The 21,848-nt window shown below is 44.5% G+C and overlaps 1 protein-coding gene across 2 annotated transcripts in view; it reads left to right on the top strand.

The window, feature by feature from the left end:
* Positions 1–20,739, top strand: part of MRPL38 (mitochondrial ribosomal protein L38) — a 74,911-nt gene extending 54,172 nt beyond the window's left edge. For both annotated transcript variants that reach the window (XM_068264472.1, XM_068264473.1), the window contains exons 6-9: positions 3,716–3,761; positions 3,853–4,011; positions 11,276–11,412; positions 20,536–20,739. In XM_068264472.1, the coding sequence (XP_068120573.1) occupies positions 3,716–3,761; positions 3,853–4,011; positions 11,276–11,412; positions 20,536–20,672 (479 nt within the window). In that variant the 3' untranslated portion in view covers positions 20,673–20,739. The remainder of the gene's footprint in view (positions 1–3,715; positions 3,762–3,852; positions 4,012–11,275; positions 11,413–20,535) is intronic.
* Positions 20,740–21,848: the final 1,109 nt, after the last annotated feature.

The following is a 21,848-nucleotide window of genomic DNA, read 5'->3' as shown; positions in this document are numbered from 1 at the left end:
TTTATTGCTCGGTCATACAACCTACCACCTAAATGAATTTTACCACCTTTTCTTGTCACTAATGCAGCTTTCTTTTGGTGCTATTTGATTGCTGCTGTGATTTTTAGTTTTTATTATATTCATCAAAAAAAACATGAATTTTGTCAAAAAAAAGATTTTTTTTAACTTTCTGTGCTGACATTTTTCAAATAAAGTAAAATTTTCTATATACATTTTTGTCCAAATTTATTGTATTACATGTCTTTGATAAAAAAAAAAACAATCCAATAAGTGTATATTTATTGGTTTGGGTAAAAGTTATAGCGTTTACAAACTATGGTGCAAAAAGTGAATTTTCCCATTTTCAAGCATCTCTGACTTTTCTGAGCACCTGTCATGTTTCATGAGGTGCTAGAATTCCAGAATAGTATAAATACCCCCCAAATGACCCCATTTTGGAAAGAAGACATCCCAAAGTATTCACTAAGAGGCATGGTGAGTTCATAGAAGATTTTATTTTTTTGTAACAAGTTGGCGGAAAATGACACTTTGTGACAAAAAAAAAGTTTCCGTTTCTGCTAACTTGTGACAAAAAAAATGAAATCTGCCACGGACTCACCATGCCCCTCTCTGAATACTTTGGGGTGTCTACTTTCCAAAATTGGGTCATTTGTGGGGTGTGTTTACTGTCCTGGCATTTTGTGGGGTGCTAAATTGTAAGCACCCCTGTAAAGCCTAAAGGTGCTCATAGGACTTTGGGCCCCTTAGCACACCTAGGCTGCAAAAGTGTCACACGTGGTATCGTTGTACTTAGAAGTAGTATAATGTGTTTTGGGGTGTATTTTTACACATACCCATGCTGGGTGGGAGAAATATCTCTGTAAATGACAATTTTTTTTATTTTTTTACACACAATCGTCCATTTACAGAGATATTTCTCCCACCCAGCATGGGTATGTGTAAAAATACACCCCAAAACACATTATACTACTTCTGAGTACGGCGATACCACGTGTGACACTTTTTTGCAGCCTAGGTGCACTAAGGGGCCCAAAGTCCTATGAGTACCTTTAGGATTTCACAGGTCATTTTGAGGCATTTGATTTCCAGACTACTCCTCACGGTTTAGGGCCCCTAAAATTCCAGGGCAGTTTAAGAACCCCACAAGTGACCCCATTTTAGAAAGACAACACTCCAAGGTATTCTGTTAGGAGTATGGTGAGTTCATAGATTTTATTTTTTGTCACAAGTTAGCGGAAATTGATTTTTTTTTTTCACAAAGTGTCATTTCCCACTAACTTGTGACAAAAAATAAAATCTTCTATGAACTCCTCATACACCTAACGGTATACCTCGGGGTGTCTTCTTTCTAAAATGGGGTCACTTTTGGGGTTCCTATACTGCCCTGGCATTTAAGGGGCCCAAAACCATGAGGAGTAGTCTGGAAACCAAATGCCTCAAAATGACTGTTCAGGGGTATAAGCATCTGCAAATTTTGATGACAGGTGGTCTATGAGGGGCCGAGTTTTGTGGAACCGGTCATAAGCAGGGTGGTCTCTTAGATGACAGGTTGTATTGGCACTGAAGTGCAGGAAGCGCAAGATGTTCTCAAATCGTGACCTGGACATGGCAGCTGAGAACATGGGCATGTGATGTATTGGGTGCGCAGACCAATAAGACCGCAATACATTCTTTTTGACTAGACCCATGTTAAGGAGAAGGCCCAAAAAAATGTTACGTTCGGAAACTTGAAGTGTTTTCCACCGAAAAGGCTGGGCATGGTAGCTTCTTGTATTGGCAGCTGTGTATTGTGTGGCATAACTGTTGGTCTCAGCCACAATTAAGTCGTAGAGACCAACAGTGATCAGAAAAAAAAATTTCTGTCACTGCGGTGGGGCGGGTAAGAGGTTTGGCCGCGTGATCAGGAGCCCACAGGGGGCAAATTAGGGCCTGATCTGATGGATAGGAGTGCTAGGGGGTGACAGGAGGTGATTGATGGGTGTCTCAGGGTGTGATTAGAGGGGGGAATAGATGCAAGCAATGCACTGTGGAGGGGATCAGGGGGGGGGGGGTCTGTGGGTGTGGGCGGGTAATTGGGTACCCGCAAGGGGCAGATTAGGGTCTGATCTGATGGGTAGCAGTGACGGGGTGATGGGTGATCAGTGTGTGATTAGAGGGGAGAACAGATGTAAATAATGCACTGAGGAAGTGATCAGGGGGGGTCTGAAGGCGATCTGAGGTTGTGGGCGGGTGATTGGGTGCCTGCAAGGGGCAGATGAGGGTCTGATCTGATGGGTAGCAGTGACAGGGGGTGATTGATGGGGTGATCAGTGGGGAGAACAGATGTAAACAATGCACTTGGGAGGTGATCTGAGGGCGAGTCTGCGGGCGATCTGAGGGTGTGGGCGGGTGATCAGGTGCCCGCAAGGGGCAGGTTAGGGTCTGATCTGATGGGTGGCAGTGACAGCGGGTGATTGATGGGTGATTGACAGGTGATCAGTGGGTGATTACAGGAGAGTATAGATGTATACAGTACACGGGGGGGGGGGGGTCTGGGGAGGATCTGGGGGTGTGGGGGGTGATCAGGAGCCCCCAGGGGGCAGTTTAAGACCTAATCTAAAATATAGCGTTGACAGATAGTGACAGGGGGTGATTGATGGGTGTTTATGGGGGTGATTGGGTGCAAACAGTGGTCTGAGGGGGTGATTAGAGGGGGTCTGAGGGGTGCTGTGGGCGATCAGGGGGCAGAATCAGTGTGTGTGTGTGTGTTTACTAGGGGGGCTGCCTCCTGCCCTGGTGGTCCCTCGATCACTGGGACCACCAGGGCAGGAGGCAGCCTGTATACACTTTGTATACATTACAAAGTGTATTATACACTTTGCATGCGGCAGATCGGGGGTTAACAACCCGCCGCTGCTTCTAAATGGCCGACGGGTGGGCGGAGCCTAAAGCCGGCGGATGCACGCGATCCCTGGCTGTTCAGTCCCCCAGGTACCGCCGCCGATTACCGTTACGCGGTCCTGGGGGTGCCACTTTGCCGACGCCCATAGGTAGTGGGCGGTCGGCAAGTGGTTAAGATAGAAATAGGCCATACCAAGGTAATTGGAGGTCACTGGGAGAAACAGCAGCAAAGAGTTTTGTGCTATTCACCCTCTCTTCTCTTCTGGTCTAATTAGGGCCTTGCTTCAGCAGCATCTTAATTAGTAGACTGAGTGAAGAAACCGCCACCCTCCCCCCCCCCCCTCCCCCCCCCCCCCCCCCCCCCCAAGAAAAAATAGCCTGGAGTAGAAGTATGTGTTTAGAGAGGCAAACAGTGATGGTAAATTGATTATATTCAAGATGGTAATCCACTCCTCAGCAGCCACCCGCTCTCTGCCTCCACATGACTTGTTGGAGAATCTGGAAGCGGAGAGACGGAGAGAGAGTGGCTGGGATGGATGGGAGACACGGCGCTGGAGTAGATGAGGGGCTACCTCGAACTTGCGTACCTCTGCTTGTTCTAGGGGAGCATCGGAGAGGGCCCTAGGAAGAAGGAGGGAGGAAAACATTTAGGCCTTTCCCCTTGGCTCAGTCAACCCCTGAGCAGGACACATCATGCGCTATGTCCTCAACAGCATTGGGCCATGCCTGTACACACACCAGATTTTCAAGTGATCTTTTCACAAAAGTACTTTCGAGATGGTGCAAAGCTTTAGCTTATATGAGGTGTAACAAAAATCTCTCATTATATTTATAGATGGCCATCTGAGGGATACAGAGTCCGAGTATGTGCATTGGTTGGTGTGAGTATTGCTGGTATATATGCATTATGGTGTTCTATTTACTGATCTATGTTTTATAAATACTTGGTTGTTGTTGTTTTTTTTTTTTCAGAGGAAACATTCCTGGGAACCAGGTGCTGTTAGGAGATGAAATATGCCAATACTTTCCCCCATTCCCTGCTAAAGGCACTGGCTATCACAGACACATATTTCTATTGTTCAAACAGGATGAGCATATCGATTTCACAGAGGACATGCGACCAGCTCCTTGGTAATCTTTTCTTTCTTTTTTTCCCTGTGTTATAAATTTGCTGTTAAAAACTGGGGTAGATCTATAAAAATAAGTGCAAGGAGAATTGGAGCAAATTTTGTGAAGAAATGGACCAGTTTCTCTGAGCGACAATTTAGAATGCTTGATGTATGCATTTGTTCTGTTTTTCTATGCATTTGTTCTGTTTTTGCATAATTTTTGCTTCAGTTTTCCTTGCACTGGTTTTGATAAATCTTCTCCTGTGTACTATTTTGTAGGTGCTTATGTATTTTTAGACACAGATGCAAACATAGCTATCAGAAAGAAGGTTTGATGTGTGCACAACCAAGTGCACCTGACCCATACTGGCTGCAAATTTAGCCTCTGGGCTCATTTACGTCTCGGCTTGTGCAAATTTGCATTCACTTGCCAGAATATGCAGGGTCTTGAGCTAACCACACTGCACTGCCATGTCCTGTGGGGTTAGTCCATAAAAAAGTATTTGCATCATAACAGGGGCACTGCCCCTTGGCTCATTACAGGCACCGCTTGTGCAAATTTGCATTTGTTTGCCAGAATATGCGGGGTTTTAAACTAACTACACTGCACTGCTATGCCCTGCAGGGGTTAGTCCAAGCAAAAGTATTTGCATAACAGATACAAACCTAGCACCTGTCCATTTACTGTTTTAAGCTTGTGGATCTACCCACATTTTGCTAATAGGGTTTTTGAAACCTTGAGGGGCAGCTGCAGGGTACACTTGAGAGATGGTCTTTCCCAGTATTTCCAAAACCTCAAGGTACCAGGAGAAACAAAAAGACCAGGATACTCACAAAAGGGAGTTGCAGAAATTGCAACCCCAGCGAGAGCATTTAGGGAGATTCCAGCCCCGCTCAGGTTTTCACAGGTACTGTGGTACACTCCTAAAAGTTTTTCTAGGGCCAATGTAACCACAACCAACTGAGGTGTAACACAAATTAGAATCTATTTTGGAGGTGTCCACTTTTTATAAAAGTTTAAAAAAAGAGCCTGAAGAAAAAGGACAGTAAGACTGGCATTCTAAATTGTATTAAGCACTATAATGGACAACACATTTCTCAGGAATTAGCCCAATTCATCAGGTCTGTACAGTCGGTCCTATCTCTCTACGCTCATGCTTGCTGGCCTTAATTGATAGGCACTGTTGTTTTACAGACATGATGAAGCTGGCGAAGTCCCGAGAAATGTGTTGTCCATTATAGTGCTTAATAAAATTGTGAATTATAGACTAACTGACCTAATTTGTTATTCTGGAGATGTAAGATACAATGCTGCTTCTCATTTTCAAAACGGTTTTTAAGTTTTTCATCTTATTGGGAGCCTCCAAAATAGATGATCTAGTTTATCACCTGCAGGGTAGACTGCCATGTAGCTGTTCTTGCCAGCACAGTGAAAAGCAACACGTCCATTTCAGCTACTTTTCCTTGTCCATGCGGTCCCGCACTTAAAAACAGGTTCCATTCCAGCAGATTCCGGAAGGATTTGGACTCCTAGTATAAACTGCTTTTTTGGTTGTTTTCACTGTTCTTTTAAATGGACCCTGAACATTAAAATAAATGGAAATTTGGACTTATCTGGAGCTTCCTCCAGCCCCCAGTAGCCCGCAAGGTTCCTCGGCATCCTCTTCTGCTCTTCCTTGGGTTCCGCAGGCAGCTCCGGTAATCGTTGCGTATGCGCACTGGTGGCGTCATCACGTCGGTCGCCATAAGCGTCTTGCGCATGCGCGGTACAGTTTTTAGAGAACCACGCAGGACGCTTACAGTGACCAGTGGGTGTGCTACTCAGTCGCCAGGGCACCTCTCAGGCTACGGGAGGTTGGAGGAAGCCCCAGATAGGTCCAAATTTCAGGGTTTTTTTTGTTTTGTTTTTTTACTGCTCATAGTCCCTTCTAAAAGTGTTTTAAAATAATTACAACAGTTTATACAACACTGTAACATTTACCAATAAAAATTAGTATTGTATATTTTGTACATGAAGACAACTTTGTATCTCAAAGTTGTAACTAAAGTCGTTTGTAAGTGGGGGCTGTCTGCACTGGGAAAAAATGCAAAATGGCAGTATGCCCATCATGCTTCTCCATAGGAGTTGGTGGACCCATCGGTGAAGTTCTCTTTAATATACTGCTAGACTACTGGAACATTGGAAAGCTGGATCAGTCTATTCTGTACTTTAAAGCAGACCCGAAGCGAAAATAAACGAAATAAATGATTGTATCGATCTTCCTTCTCCTAAAAATGACTTTTTAACGTATTCCACAGTTTTATTTTATGTTTAAAGCTACTTTTTAAGTTTTAACTGTTTTATTGTTTTTGCTCAATGACACATTCATTGAAGTATGCCAGAGCTAAAATCTATGAACTATTGACCCCTTTAATCTCTTTCCTGCTCTCAGAAGCCATTTTCTGCTAGGAAAGTTTTTTATAGTTGAAATTTCTTATCAATAAGGGTCACACTGTAGTAACTTCCTGTCTGAGTCAGGACTGAGTCAGGCACTTACATACCTGATATTTAACTCTTTTTAGGCAGAGAAAGAAAAAAAGGAGCATAGCATAGTTATTTCTATGCTAGGCACTGTACATACCCATGTCTATCTCATCATGTCACATGTCACTTTGGGTATCCTTTAACCCATCGCTGTAATAAATTATTCCACAGCTAATCATAAGGCCCAGAAAAAGAGAATGGTCAAGGCTTTAGCTCCTATTTGATGAATTTAGTATTTATATGTCAACGCAATCTGGTTTTCAAGACTCCTGGGATGCTCTGTGAATAAACTGAAAGTGCCAGTAGATCTTGTCCCAACATATGTTTATGCAAGTGGGTAAGCCTGGTTCCCATACAAGGTGTAAACTGGAATCGGCAGCTCTCCTGATATTCTGAAAACAGCAGCTCAGATGCAGGCACCAAAATGTGCTTTTTGTCCCTAGGCCTTCTCAAAGGACTAGAGGACATGATCTGCGCATGGAGGAAAAACGTTTTAGCCATTTATTTAGGAAAGGGTTCTTTACAGTAAGAGTGATTAAGATGTGGAATGCATTGCCACAGGAAGTCGTTATGGCAAACTCTATACCTGCATTTAAAGGGGGCTTAGATGCTTTCCTTGCTTTGAAAGACATCCATGGCTACAATTACTAGGTTATGCCTAATGATGTTGATCCAGGGATTTTATCTGATTGCCATCTGCCATGCCTTGTGGGGTTTTTTTCGCCTTCCTCTGGATCAACAGGGGTACGTGGGGGACGAGCTGGAGTTGTACTTTGTACTGGTTGAACTCGATGGACGTATGTCTTTTTTCAACCAAAATAACTATAACTACAGTGGGGGAAATAATTATTTGACCCCTCACTGATTTTGTAAGTTTGTCCAATGACAAAGAAATGAAAAGTCTCAGAACAGTATAATTTCAATGGTAAGTTTATTTTAACAGTGGCAGATAGCACATCAAAAGGAAAATAGCAAAAATAACCTTAAATAAAAGATTGCAACTGATTTGCATTTCATTGAGTGAAATAAGTTTTTGAACCCCTACCAACCATTAAGAGTTCTGGCTCCCACAGAGTGGTTAGACACTTCTACTCAATTAGTCACCCTCATTAAGGACACCTGTCTTAACTAGTCACCTGTATAAAAGATACCTGTCCACAGAATCAATCAATCAAGCAGACTCCAAACTCTCCAACATGGGAAAGACCAAAGAGCTGTCCAACTATGTCAGAGACAAAATTGTAGACCTGCACAAGGCTGGAATGGGCTACAAAACCATTAGCAAGAAGCTGGGAGAGAAGGTGACAACTGTTGGTGCGATTGTTCGAAAATGGAAGGAGCACAAAATGACCATCAATCGACCTCGCTCTGGGGCTCCACGCAAGATCTCACCTCGTGGGGTGTCAATGGTTCTGAGAAAGGTGAAAAAGCATCCTAGAACTACACGGGAGGAGTTAGTGAATGACCTCAAATTAGCAGGGACCACAGTCACCAAGAAAACCATTGGAAACACATTACACAGCAATGGATTAAAATCCTGCAGGGCTCGCAAGGTCTCCTTGCTCAAGAAGGCACATGTGCAGGCCCGTCTGAAGTTTGCCAATGAACACCTGAATGATTCTGTGAGTGACTGGGAGAAGGTGCTGTGGTCTGATGAGACCAAAATAGAGCTCTTTGGCATTAACTCAACTCGCTGTGTTTGGAGGAAGAAAAATGCTGCCTATGACCCCCAAAACACCGTCCCCACCGTCAAGCATGGGGGTGGAAACATTTTGCTTTGGGGGTGTTTTTCTGCTAAGGGCACAGGACAACTTAATCGCATTAACGGGAAAATGGACGGAGCCATGTATCGTGAAATCCTGAACGACAACCTCCTTCCCTCTGCCAGGAAACTGAAAATGGGTCGTGAATGGGTGTTCCAGCACGACAATGACCCAAAACATACAGCAAAGGCAACAAAGGAGTGGCTCAAGAAGAAGCACATTAAGGTCATGGAGTGGCCTAGTCAGTCTCCGGACCTTAATCTAATAGAAAACCTATGGAGGGAGCTCAAGCTCAGAGTTGCACAGAGACAGCCTCGAAACCTTAGGGATTTAGAGATGATCTGCAAAGAGGAGTGGACCAAAACTCCTCCTAAAATGTGTGCAAACTTGGTCATCAATTACAAGAAACATTTGACCTCTGTGCTTGCAAACAAGGGTTTTTTCCACTAAGTATAAAGTCTTTTTTTGTTAGAGGGTTCAAAAACGTATTTCACTCAAAGAAATGCAAATCAGTTGCTATCTTTTATTTAAGGTTATTTTTTCGATTTTCCTTTTGATGTGCTATCTGCCACTGTTAAAATAAACCTACCATTGAAATGATACTGTTCTGAGACTTTTCATTTCTTTGTCATTGGACAAACTTACAAAATCAGTGAGGGGTCAAATAATTATTTCCTCCACTGTATGTAACTCTGTGTTAACTCATTTACTAACATTGGATACATTTCTGTTCTGTGGACTGGACTGGACTGTCCTCAAAATAGTAAATTTGTAGTACATCCCCCTACAGCCCCTTTGCTCCCGCTTTTCTCCTGGATGGTGAGGCGCCTTAATTTTGTACCTCGCAGAGTCAGATTGTAGCAGCATTTCCAGGATGTAGAGGTCCTACAGAACTGAAGTTGGGGTTTTGTCAGGCAATGCTTTCAATAGAGATGGTCAATGAGTTGATGATAATTCTGGCTTGTATGCAGTTTGCAATTGGGCCACTCAAATGCCCCTCTTAATTGTTTTGCTTGGTCCTATTTTAAGCCAGGTATCATTTGTATTACCTGTGCATGCCACTGGAATTTTTAGCGTTTAACTTACTATATCTAGCCTTTCTTTATCTAGATGTTATACTTCTTCAATAAGATTGCTATAAACATAAATTGGTGCTGCACAAGTATTTTCTTAAAGGACAACTGAAGTGAGAGTGATATGGAGGCTGCCATATTTATTTCCTTTTAATCAATACCAGTTATCTGGCATTCCTGCTAATCCTTTGCCTCTAATACTTTCAGCTATAGACCCTGAACAAGCATGCAGCAGATCAGGCGTATTGTCAGAGCTGACAAGATTAGCTGCATGCTTGTTTCTGGTGTGATTCAGACACTACTTTAGCCAAATAGACCAACAAGCCTGCCCGTCAACTGGTATTGCTTAAAAGGAAAATCAATATGGTGGCTTCCAAAGTCTTCTCACTACAGTTGTCCTTTAATGCTTTGTTATTAAATGTTATATAAAATGTTATGTTATTAAAATGAGCATTCCTTTTTTTAATTTACACATTTACAGCCAGGTAAAATTTTGTAAACTAAGGCTACTTTCCCACTAGGACGTTGCGTTTTAGGGGACGTTATGGTCGCATAACGTGCCCCTAACGCAACGCTTGGTGGTGTTGGATGTGGATGTCAGAGCGAGCCGCGTTGTGCAGCTCACTCTGGCGTCCGTGATGCGTACTCTTTGACGCATGCGGCATCACGTGGTCCCGCCAGCCAATCGCCGCACAGAGCGGCCGCTCCAGGAAGTAAACACTGCACACGTCACAAAGTGCAGTGAATATTAATTAGCCATGTGCCTGCCCGCTCTCCCCTCCTCCCCAACATTACTGAGCATGTGCAAGCAGTCTAACGCGGCTTAGCCGCGTATAAAGTACTGCATGCAGTACGTTGTCTTGACGTCTTGCGTTACAATGTAACGCAACGTGGACACTGTGAACAGACCATTGATTTTTCATTACTGTGCGGTGGGCTGCGTAACGTCTCACTGTGAAAGCAGCCTGAAAGTGTAAATTTCCCTTCTTGGCAACAATGCTTGGTTTGCATTTTACATTACCTAAAAACTTCTGTATTACAGCACAAGTACAAAGTAGAAGCCAGTGTTGCTAATTTTCAACACCTACACTAATCCATACACTGGCAGCAAATACAGTCCCCTCGGCCAATTAAAAACATGAAATGGCTGTGTTTTATATACAAATAAAAACATAGTAAATCAGCTGAATTGTTCATTAATTGTTTCTATGTGTAGAGCTGAATTAAAGAGATTGTAGTACTTTTGTCCAAAAAAGTGTAATTTCACTTTATAACTTTTTTCATTGATCAGATTTGGTGAGCCATCATATCCTCTATAATAATCCCTAAGTGTCTCTGCGTCCCATGTCCCTGTGCGTTTCCTTTTGCGTTCTGCGCATGTGCAGAGACACTGAGGGGGGAGTGAAACACGCCTTGCCAAGGCATGATGGGCCAAGGGGCGGGCGGACGGACTGATGGGCGCACGCGGTGGGCACATGCACAGTGACACAGACTTAGCCCGTTTTTCAACGGGTTAAGGTCACTAGTTCCCATATAATTTGTTTAGAATGTGTGACAGTGGAAGGAGATATGTATTGGGTCTCTATCATTTTCATAAAGTTTTCACTGTGAGTGCATGCATGTAACACAGATCTGTTTTTGTATCTCTTTAATGCATAAAAATGTTTGCATTGCAAAGCCTTTCTGAAACCATATATATATATATATATATATATATATATATATATATATATATATATATATATATATATATATATATATATATGCATATGTTGTTATGATTCATTACAAATCTATTTACGCTATAAATATTCTTATTCTGCGATGGGCATTTTGCAAGTGCATAGCTATACTGTCTCAGTACCGTGTGAGGTATGTTTTTAGTTTGCATCAGTTTCCAGTCTCACTCTTGGGTTATTCTCTCAGTCACAGTTTGAAGATGAGGACCTTTAAAACTTTGGATTTCTACAGGAAGTATGAGAATAAAATGACACCAGGAGGCCTGGCTTTCTTTCAGTGCAAATGGGATGATAATGTTACACAGGTCTATCATCATTTACTAAGTAAGTAAAGATAACCGGTCACCACAGAAAGCTGGGTGTTTAACATCAGCTTTTTCTTAATTTTGTTTACCACCTCATTAATTTCACTTTTTACCATGTTTTTCTGCATTTCCATTGTTGGAGGTGAAATGAAACTATTGTTTAATATTAGCATAACTATGTTATGGTATTTTGCCAGGTAATTATCCTACATGTGACATGCTTTGAGTATATCTTCTGTTGTCGCTGTTAGCCACTTGCAGGTACAGATCTTGGGTGCGAGTGCTGTAATAACAGAGCAGGAGATTTGGGCACAGCCGGCGCCACCATAGGCCGTAATAGGAATTACGGCTATTGCGGCTCACAGTAACTTTGGCGGCGTCCGAAGACGGAGCTGAAGTTGCTTTTAAAACACTGTGATTCGGCTTCCAGCAATAGCTGGAGGCCGAATTACATCATTCCCCACTATCCACGTGGACCTAGAGGGGGAATAGTATTTAATGCTGCTGGGAACTTGTGCAGCAGCAGGATAAGGCATATACTAGCTGTATCCTGTGCCCATGTCTCCCAGCAGCCAGTTCATATGTATGCTCTTGGGTGAGCTTAGAGCAGCTCTGATACAACCAGTTATTTAAAGAGGCACTGTAGTGACATAGTAGAAATTGCAGCCAAATATTCAGGATACCTACTTGTATGGTAATTTTCCTGGTTTCTGCATCAGAAACACTTGCTATGCCTAAAGGTGGCCACACACCATACATTTTTTAAAATATCTGTTCAATTTAAGAATTGCAATCAATTTTTCCGACTGATTGTAACATTTCAAAAATATGACCAATGTACCACACCTATGTTCAATTTTTCCCCAATTATGATAAAACTGATTGGAAACTCTCTGAGAAAATTTCTAGGGTGTGTATATAATAAATTGGCAATCTAACACACACCATACAATCTTTTAAAAAATTGAAGAGAAATATCTGGTATTCCGGATCGATATAAATCGAAAAAAACGGGAAATCCGATCGGATTTGTCAGTCGAATGAAAAAAAAGCTTTCCATTTTTTCGGGAGATACGATCGTTTTTATCGAATTGCTGTAAAATCGGATCATTTTATTGTATCATGTGTGGCCACCTTAAATATAGCTGTAAATTAGTATGTAAACCCCCACCTGTGATAAATTGCAGAAGGTAAACCAGGGGTGAGAAAAGATTTTTATATTGAGCAAAAATTCCCTAAATAATTTATAAATGAATGTTGTTAAACATTTTTTTTTTTTTTTTTACTACAGTTCCTCTTTCAAGCCGCTTTTTTTTCAACCTTTTTACCCTGGAGAAGCCAATGAAGTAATTTTTTAATCCCTGGGAACCACTGCATAAAACGTATACTGTACAGTAGTAGGTAGAGACAGGACTTATTTTGCAGAAGGCATGGTCTTTAAGGCTAGCACACCAGGACGTTGCGTTTAGGGGACGTTATAGGGCACATAACGTGCCCCTAACGCAAAGCCTGGTTCTCTCTGGTGTGGACGTCGGAGTGAGACGCGTTGTGCAGCTCACTCTGGCGCCCGTGATGCGTACTCTTGGACGCATGCAGCATCACGTGGTCCCGCCCGGCAAATCGCCGCACAGAGCGGCCGCTCCAGGAAGTAAACACTGCACGTCACTGCGTGCAGTGAATAATAATTAGCCATGTGCCCGGCTGCTCTCCCCTCCTCCCCAACATGACTGAGCATGTGCAAACAGTCTAACGCGGCTTAGCCGCATAGAACGCACAGCATGCAGCACTTTGCTGCGTTACAATGTAACGCAACGTGGGCAGTGTGAACAGCCCACTTGTGTTACATTGCTGTGCGTTGGGGGAGCGTTACAGGCTGCACTAACGTGCGCCTGTAACGTCCCTGTGTGCACAAAGCCTAAAAGTAGGTGTGGCCTTTTTCTATTGTAACAACATTGTTTAGCCCCATTCAGTTTTCCTACTGTACATTCCCTCTGTTTAATGACTTTCATTTCAGTACTCTCTATTATAGAAGCCCGTGTTAGTGTTACGTAGCTATATAGCTAGTTAGGTTGAAAAAAGACATAAATCCATTGCGTTCACTTTGAATACGTGGTACTACACTAGCCTGCACCCTTACATATCTCAGGCGAACCACTAGGCTTGGACCAATTGGCCCTAAAAGAGGAAAAAAAAATCCTTCCTGACTCCTGATGGCAATCTGAGAAAATCCCTGGATCAACAGCCCTGGGAATGACCTAGTGTTATGTTACCTGTCCTTGGCGTACCGCACTCCAGCGAAAATCCTTGCACGTGCCAGCGCATCCCCAGTGTTATGCAGGAAGCAACATGTGCACGGATTGCACGAACGTTACATTTTGGTGCAAATTTCACATTTTGTTTTTATAGGAGCCGCTGACAGCCGTTCAGTGCTGTCACTTCTATACAGCTTTGTGCTAGTACGCTAGAGCTAGTTATTAGCTAGTACGCTAGAGCTAGCTATATTCTTTGATCACTAGTTCCTGACCCGGATTGTTTTGTCTACACTCCGTTCTGATTACCCATTGCCGACTCTGCCTGTTTATTTGACCCGCGTCTACGTGAGGTGGGTTGTCTCGCACTCACTATGGGATTAGACTTTATAATATACTTGGAGTGCTACAGCTAAAGAAATGGGATGATGCTCCCTACGGAACATATGGGTACAAATGCTGGCACATCCTATGCAATAGTTTTTATTGTAACATTAAAGTTTGAAGCCAATGTTTCCGAACCATATTAGGCCTCTTGCACACTGCAAGCGATTCAGATTCAGATTCCGCTTTTTAATCTGTTTTTACTTCAGATTCCGATTCAGATTTGCAGTTTGCTCCCTGCACACTGCAAATCGGAATCTGAATCGGATGTAAAAACTGATTAAAAAGCGGAATCTGAATCTGAATCACTTGCAGTGTGCAAGAGGCCTAAGATCCCTTTATCAAGGTAATATATGCTCTAGGCATTCATCTACAGAAACAAAAAAGCAAAAACAAAAAGTCCATAACACTGAAATATTCACACTACCCTGAAAGGTGCCAATGCATGAAATAAACCTCCGTCACAAGAAGGAAAAAAGGAAACCAGCAATGTGCCAGAGAATCAACGTGCCTATGTGCCGCACCACCATTCAACCATCATACTGAGCCACCCAATTGTATGTATGTGGGTCTGTCACTTGGCACAGGATCAATAGCGTGTATGTTGATAAGATAAGCATACAGCGATGCATCGGCTGCAAAAGTATAAGCTGCACCTATGAATAACGTGACACAAAACATGATGCACTATACGTGTGGCCAGCTTCCCCTACACAAAGGCTGTGTCACCAAAGATATATGCATGTGCATGCAAGGCGTCTGCGTGGACTAGTAATGAGGAAAAATCCCTAAGAGTGCACAAGTGTGACTGACAGCCACTTTACCTGTCCGCCGCACACCCATCTTAAAATGCTTCTGCATAAGGAACAAAGCAAAAATAATGCCACCTAAATAGATGAGGAACATTACTGTTCTACATCTGGCTTATATAGATGATTATACATTGTGGGACATACTGGTCACTTGCTATTAGCGGGTACGGTTGTAGTCACCTCTAGGCACTCACATTAGGTGATGTGCCCTGAGTGAGTGGCCGTGGCAGAATGCGCGCCACCCACTGACTGCTAAAAATAGATTGTGTGAAAGGGAGGGAGCGTGTAGCCACTCTTTGCCCTCAGCGTTCCGTTCCCTAGGGAATCACTGCTCAGCTAATCATGGGCCCCTTAGCAGTCACTGTGGCTGTTATTGTTATTCCCACGCCAGTGCTGTAAGGCACTCATATGGCTGCCTCCAATGTAACCGCAGGATTGTAGCTATCCTGAGACAGCCTCCATCGGACCGTAACCAGGACCGTTGCGCAATCGTTGTAAAAAAAAGTTTGGCAAGGCCTCCATGATCTATGAATAGTTACAATGTGCAAGCGCCAATTCTAGCTGCTTTACCATTCCATAAAAATAATACAATCATTGTATTGATCTTCTGGAATATGGTTTTAGGCAAAGGACTGGAGTCTGTCAGAACACTGAGATTTATATGAACAATTAAATTAAGTTGTAGTTTCTTCCATATTATGCATTTATTTTTCAAGGTAGTTATCAGGGGGTCCACATTGAGTCTTAATGAAGTTTTTCAATGAGGGTGTGATCTGGATGCTCATATAGTGCAATTGAGAGGTTTGAGTTAAAGGAATACTGTAGGGGGGTCGGGGGAAAATGAGTTGAAGTTATCCGGGGCTTCTAATGGTCCCCCGCAGACATCCTGTGCCCATGCAGCCACTCACCGATGCTCCGGCCCTGCCTCCCGGTCACTTCTGGAATTTAAGACTTTAAAGTCTGAAAACCACTGCACCTGCATTGCCGTGTCCTCACTTCTGCTCATGGCGACAGGAGCGCATGGCGCAGCCACAGAGCATACTGGATCTGCGCCGTGCGCTCCTGGTGACATCAGGGGGGGCAAGGACACGGCAACGCAGGCGCAGTGGTTTTCAGACTTTAAAGCCTGAAATTCCAGAAGTGAACCGGAGGCGGGGCCAAAGCATCAGTGTGTGGCTGCGTGGGCACAGGATGTCTGCGGGGGACCATTAGAAGCCCCGGGTAACTTCAACTCATTTCCCCCGGCCCCCCTACAGTAAGGAAATTGATAGGTCAATGAAAGTATTTTATCTATTGGCATTAATGCTGACTTTTCCTGGTTGATTTTTGAGTCCTGAGTATTTACCAAATACAGTGGTTTGCAAAAGTATTCGGCCCCCTTAAAGTTTTCCACATTTTGTCACATTACTGCCACAAACATTTATCAATTGTATTGGAATTCCACATGAAAGACCAACACAAAGTGGTGTACACGTGAGAAGTGGAATGAAAATCATACATGATTCCAAACATTTTTTACAAATCAATAACTGAAAAGTGAGGTGTGCGTAATTATTCAGCCCCCTTTGGTCTGAGTGCAGTCAGTTGCCCATAGACATTGCCTGATGAGTGCTAATGACTAAATAGAGTGCACCTGTGTGTAATCTAATGCCAGTACAAATACAGCTGCTCTGTGACAGCCTCAGAGGTTGTCTAAGAGAATATTGGGAGCAACAACACCATGAAGTCCAAAGAACACACAAGACAGGTCAGGGATAAAGTTATTGAGAAATTTAAAGCAGGCTTAGGCTACAAAAAGATTTCCAATACCTTGGAACATACCACGGAACACTGTTCAACAGATCATTCAGAAATGGAAGGAGTATGGCACAACTGTAAACCTACCAAGACAAGGCCGTCCACCTAAACTCACAGGCCAAACAAGGAGAGCGCTAATCAGAAATGCAGTCAAGAGGCCCATGGTGACTCTGGACGAGCTGCAGAGATCTAGAGCTCAGGTGGGGGAATCTGTCCATAGGACAACTATTAGTCGTGCACTGCACAAAGTTGGCCTTTATGGAAGAGTGGCAAGAAGAAAGCCATTGTTAACAGAAAAGCATAAGAAGTCCCATTTGCAGTTTGCCACAAGCCATGTGGGGGACAAAGCAAACATGTGGAAGAAGGTGTTCTGGTCAAATGAGACCAAAATGGAACTTTTTGGCCAAAATGCAAAACGCTATATGTGGCGGAAAACTAACACTGCACATCACTCAGAACACACCATCCCCACTGTCAAATATGGGAGCTGCAGCATCATGCTCTGGGGGTTCTTCTCTTCAGCAGGGACAGGGAAGCTGGTCAGCGTTGATGGGAAGATGGATGGAGCCAAATACAGGGCAATCTTGAAAGAAAACCTCTTGGAGTCTGCAAAAGACTTGAGACTGGGGCGGAGGTTCAGCTTCCAGCAGGACAACGACCCTAAACATAAAGCCAGGGCAACAATGGAATGGTTTAAAACAAACCATATCCATATGTTAGAATGTCCCAGTCAAAGTCCAGATCTAAATCAAATTGAGAATCTGTGGCAAGATCTGAAAACTGCTGTTCACAAACACTGCCCATCTAATCTGACTGAGCTGGAGCTGTTTTGCAAAGAAGAATGGGCAAGGATGTCAGCCTCTAGATGTGCAAAGCTGGTAGAGACATACCCTAAAAGGCTGGCAGCTGTAATTGCAGCAAAATGTGGTTCTACAAAGTATTGACTTAGGGGGCTGAATAATTATGCACACCCCACTTTGCAGTTATTGATTTGTAAAAAAAATGCTTGGACTCATGTATGATTTTCGTTCTACTTCTCACGTGTACACCACTTTGTTTTGGTCTTTCACGTGGAATTCCAATAAAATTGATTCATGTTTGTGGCAGTAATGTGACAAAATGTGGAACACTTCAATACTGAATACTTTTGCAAACCACTGTACTTAAATTATAGAAAGAGCATTGCTAAATTAATTGCTTGGGTCACATAATTACAAAAGGCTATCTTCTGCATACAAGGATAGGTTGGCTGGCGGTGATGCTGTGACCTGGCTGGCAGTAATGCTGGGCTGTGCTTGGTTGGTTGAAGTAAATGCTGGCCTTGACTGGTGGTGATGCTGTGGCCTTTTTGACAGTGATTCTAGGCTGGTTGGCTGGTGGTGATGCTGGGCTGGCTGGCCTAGTTAGCTTGGGTACTGACAGGTGCCCCCTAGTTAAGGTAGCATCAGGAGTCCCCCAGTTCAGGTAGTGACAGGAGCCCCCCAGTTCAAGCAGTGACAGGAGCCCCCCAGCTCCTTTAGTGACAGGAGCCCCCCAGTTCAGGTAGGGACAAGCACCCCCCAGTTTAGAGACAGGAGCCCCCCAGTTTATGTAGAGACAGGAGCCCCCCAGTTTAGGTAGTGAGTGACAGGGATTCCCCAGTTTAGGTAGTGAGTGACAGGGACCTCCAGGTTAGGTAGTGAGTGACAGGGACACCCAGGTTAGGTAGTGTGACAGGGACCCCCCAGTTTAGGTAGTGACAGGGACTCCCAGGTTAGGTACTGTGACAAGCGCCCCCCAGGTTAGGTAGTGAGTGATGGGGACCCCCAGGTTAGGCAGTGAGTGACGGGGACCCCCAGATTAGGTAGTGAGCGACGGACCCCCAGGTTAGGTAGTGAGTGACAGGGACCCCCAGGTTAGGTAGTGAGTGACAGGGACCACCAGGTTAGGTAGTGACAGGGACCCCCAGGTTAGGTAGTGAGTGACAGGGACCCCCAGGTTACTTAGTGAGTGACAGGGACCCCCAGGTTACTTAGTGAGTGACAGGGGACCCCCAGGTTAGGCAGTGAGTGACGGGGACCCCCAGGTTAGGCAGTGAGTGACGGGGACCCCCAGGTTAGGCAGTGAGTGACGGGGACCCCCAGGTTAGGTAGTGAGTGACGGGGACCCCCAGGTTAGGTAGTGAGTGACGGGGACTCCCAGGTTAGGTAGTGAGTGACAGGGACCCCCAGGTTAGGTAGTGAGTGACAGGGACCCCCAGGTTAGGTAGTGAGTGACAGGGACCCCCAGGTTAGTTAGTGAATGACAGGCGCCCCCCAGGTTAGGTAGTGAGTGACAGGGACCCCTTGTAAGGTAGTGACAGGCGCCCCCCAGGTTAGGTAGTGAGTGACAGGGACCACCAGGTTAGGTAGTGAGTGACAGGGACCCCCAGGTTAGGTAGTGAGTGACAGGGACCCCCAGATTAGGTAGTGAGTGACAGGGACCCCCAGGTTAGGTAGTAAGTGACATGGACCCCAGGTTAGGTAGTGAGTGACAGGCGCCCCCCAGGTTAGTTAGTGACAGGCACCCCCCCAGGTTAGGTAGTGAGTGACAGGGATCCCCAGGTTAGGTAATGAGAGACAGGGACCCCGAAGGTTAGGTAGTGAGTGACAGGCTCCCCCCAAGTTAGGTAGTGACAGGCGCCCCCCTTAGCTTGACAACCAGCGTCAGACCCGGCCAGGGGCGTAACTAGGAATCGCCTCCCCCTGCAGAAAATCTGAACGGAGGGCCATTTTTGGGGGCTGTGCTCCAGCGTGGATGTTTCTCCCTGTAGTGTCTGACGTCGCATCAGACACTAGAGGGAGAAACATCCACGCTGGAGCGCACGGAAGGTATGTATCTGCCGCTGCCCCGCCGCCTGCATACGCTGTATTCAATGCTGGAGGGGAGCGCAGAGGGGAGAGCCCGAGGTGAGGGAGAGGTGGGACCGCCCCGCCGACGTGCTACCAAGCTCTCTCCTCATGCTGCGACCCCTCCAGATCCTAGCGGCGGCGCACCCCTGGAAATTGGGGGCACCCCAGGACATGTTGGGGGCACGGGCCCCCCTAAAATAGTGCTAGCGACACCCATGGACACCCCCTTTGTTGGAGCCACAATACATATCCACAATTCATAATCGCCTTTATGCGTCAAGTATGCAGATTTACATACCATGAAACAAGCAACATTATAAGCTACATACAAGCAAGATCTCATACAAGCATTAAGAGATCTTAACTGTGTGTGTGTGTGTGTGTGTGTGTGTGTGTGTGTGTGTGTGTGTGTGTGTGTGTGTGTGTGTGTGTGTGTGTGTACAGGCCATGCTGGATTACCTCCCTCTACCCGCCCCCCTTTTTTCACACTTCTATATGGGATGTGAGGTAGTTAAAACTCACTTTATACTTGCCTTTTGCCCTATACAAGTTGCAAGGAAAAGGTTTAATTTACCCCTGGATCTCTCAGGGTCTTTGATAGTTCAGTAAACTATTTTAAGGACTTAATTGAAATTCAGAAGAGGTTTTAAGTTCACATTGATATAAGAACATAGAAAACAAGTTCACAGGCAACACTGTAGTTATAAAATATTAGCAGCTATAAGTTAGGACCTGTTTCCACTACATGCAGATTGGATGCAGAATGGATGCAGAAAAACTGACTCCAATGAAAACTATGGGAAAATCTGCATCAGAAAAATCGCATTTAGTGGAAACAGGCCAATAGGCTTTTATTGGAGTCAGTTTTTCTGCATCCATTCTGCATCCAATCTGCGTGTAGTGGAAACAGGCCCATAGAGCCTAAGGCTCTAACTTATATTATTCTCACTTATGCATACTTGTTTGTTTTGTGAAGATTTCTTGTTTTTTTAAAACACATTTGTGTAAAATATTCTCTTTTCCCCTCCAGATATGAAGGAACCAGTTTTTGAACATCAGTTCCCTCCAGTTTATCATCCACCACAAAAGAAATTTCCTCATGGTCAGCCTCTTAGGTACCTGGACAGATATCGAGATTCAGATGAGCCTACCTATGGAATCTATTGACACACTGCAAGGATTTGGAATAATTATTTTTTTTCAGTGTACAAATAAAAATATAAAGGCAAAACCATTTTGACCTATCTCGTGTGTCCCTATACAAGATAAAATGCTGCACTAAAAAAAACCACAATGAAGAGAGAATAAAGTAAATTTACAATAAAGTAAGAAATGGATTCAAGAGAAAGTGCTATGAATTGTCAATTAGTGTAATTGTGTGGCAGTTATTCTCAGAAATTGACATATTCTGGCAGATTTCGTAAAATGTTTACCATTCTTTAAATAAAAGATGAGTAATCAAGCAAAACACATATTTCCCAGGTCATCCTCGGACAATACCCTGAGAGATGACCTGGATCCATACACACTGGGCAGGATTACACAAATTTAAATAGTTAAATGAGGTTAGGCCTACTGCACATATAAATAGCTACACCATCTCATCTCACCTCACATTAGTATTGTCGTGTCCACAGCAGGATGCACAGGCTCGGTCCGAGGCCTTCCATGACAGGCGATCAGGGAGCTGCGGCAGAGAGGATTCCCTATGGTCTTTTGCCCAGGCAGGAGTGGAGGAGGGAAGACGCTGTACGCCGGGACCGGGCACCTCTCTTCCTTTCCTGACATGAGTGCCATGTGCGAGTACCCGGAAGTTCCGGCGGAAGCCGCCCGCAGAGTCAGCTTGGCGCCCAACGTGACCACCATGCGCGAAGAAATCAGGAAGCGTGGCTGGTCTGTGGGAGGAGAGCGGTGCACTTCTATACTGACCCGGCTAGCGGCGGTGACAGGTACCTCCTCTCAGGCTATCTCCTATGTGAGGTAGGAGCATGTTTTCTCCACACTAGTTGTCCGGGGACATTAAGGAAGCGTTCTTAGGCAGGCTGGGCTGGCAGGGGAAGGTATTTAAATGAGCCAGACATGGTCAGCCCCCAGTATGCGCAGGCTGACCATGGAACAGGCTGTTGGACCCACCACGCAGACTGCTGAGCAGAGTTAGTCCACTTCTATGGTATGAGGGTTTGCGTTTTATTGGCATGTGTATGTTTGGGGGCCATACAAATACAAAATGGCTTGTTTTTTTTCACAGCCCAAGCCGGAAAAAGGCAACAAGGACAAGCTACCATCATTCTCATCTTCATCAAAGACTGGGTCTAAATTAAAGCGAAAGTCATCTACTAAGCC

The sequence above is a fragment of the Hyperolius riggenbachi genome, chromosome 12 (genome assembly GCF_040937935.1).
Source record: "Hyperolius riggenbachi isolate aHypRig1 chromosome 12, aHypRig1.pri, whole genome shotgun sequence".
In the NCBI taxonomy this organism is placed as follows: Eukaryota; Metazoa; Chordata; class Amphibia; order Anura; family Hyperoliidae; genus Hyperolius; species Hyperolius riggenbachi.
The sequence above is the reverse complement of the archived record's forward strand: the minus strand, read 5'-3'. Positions and strand labels throughout refer to the sequence as shown.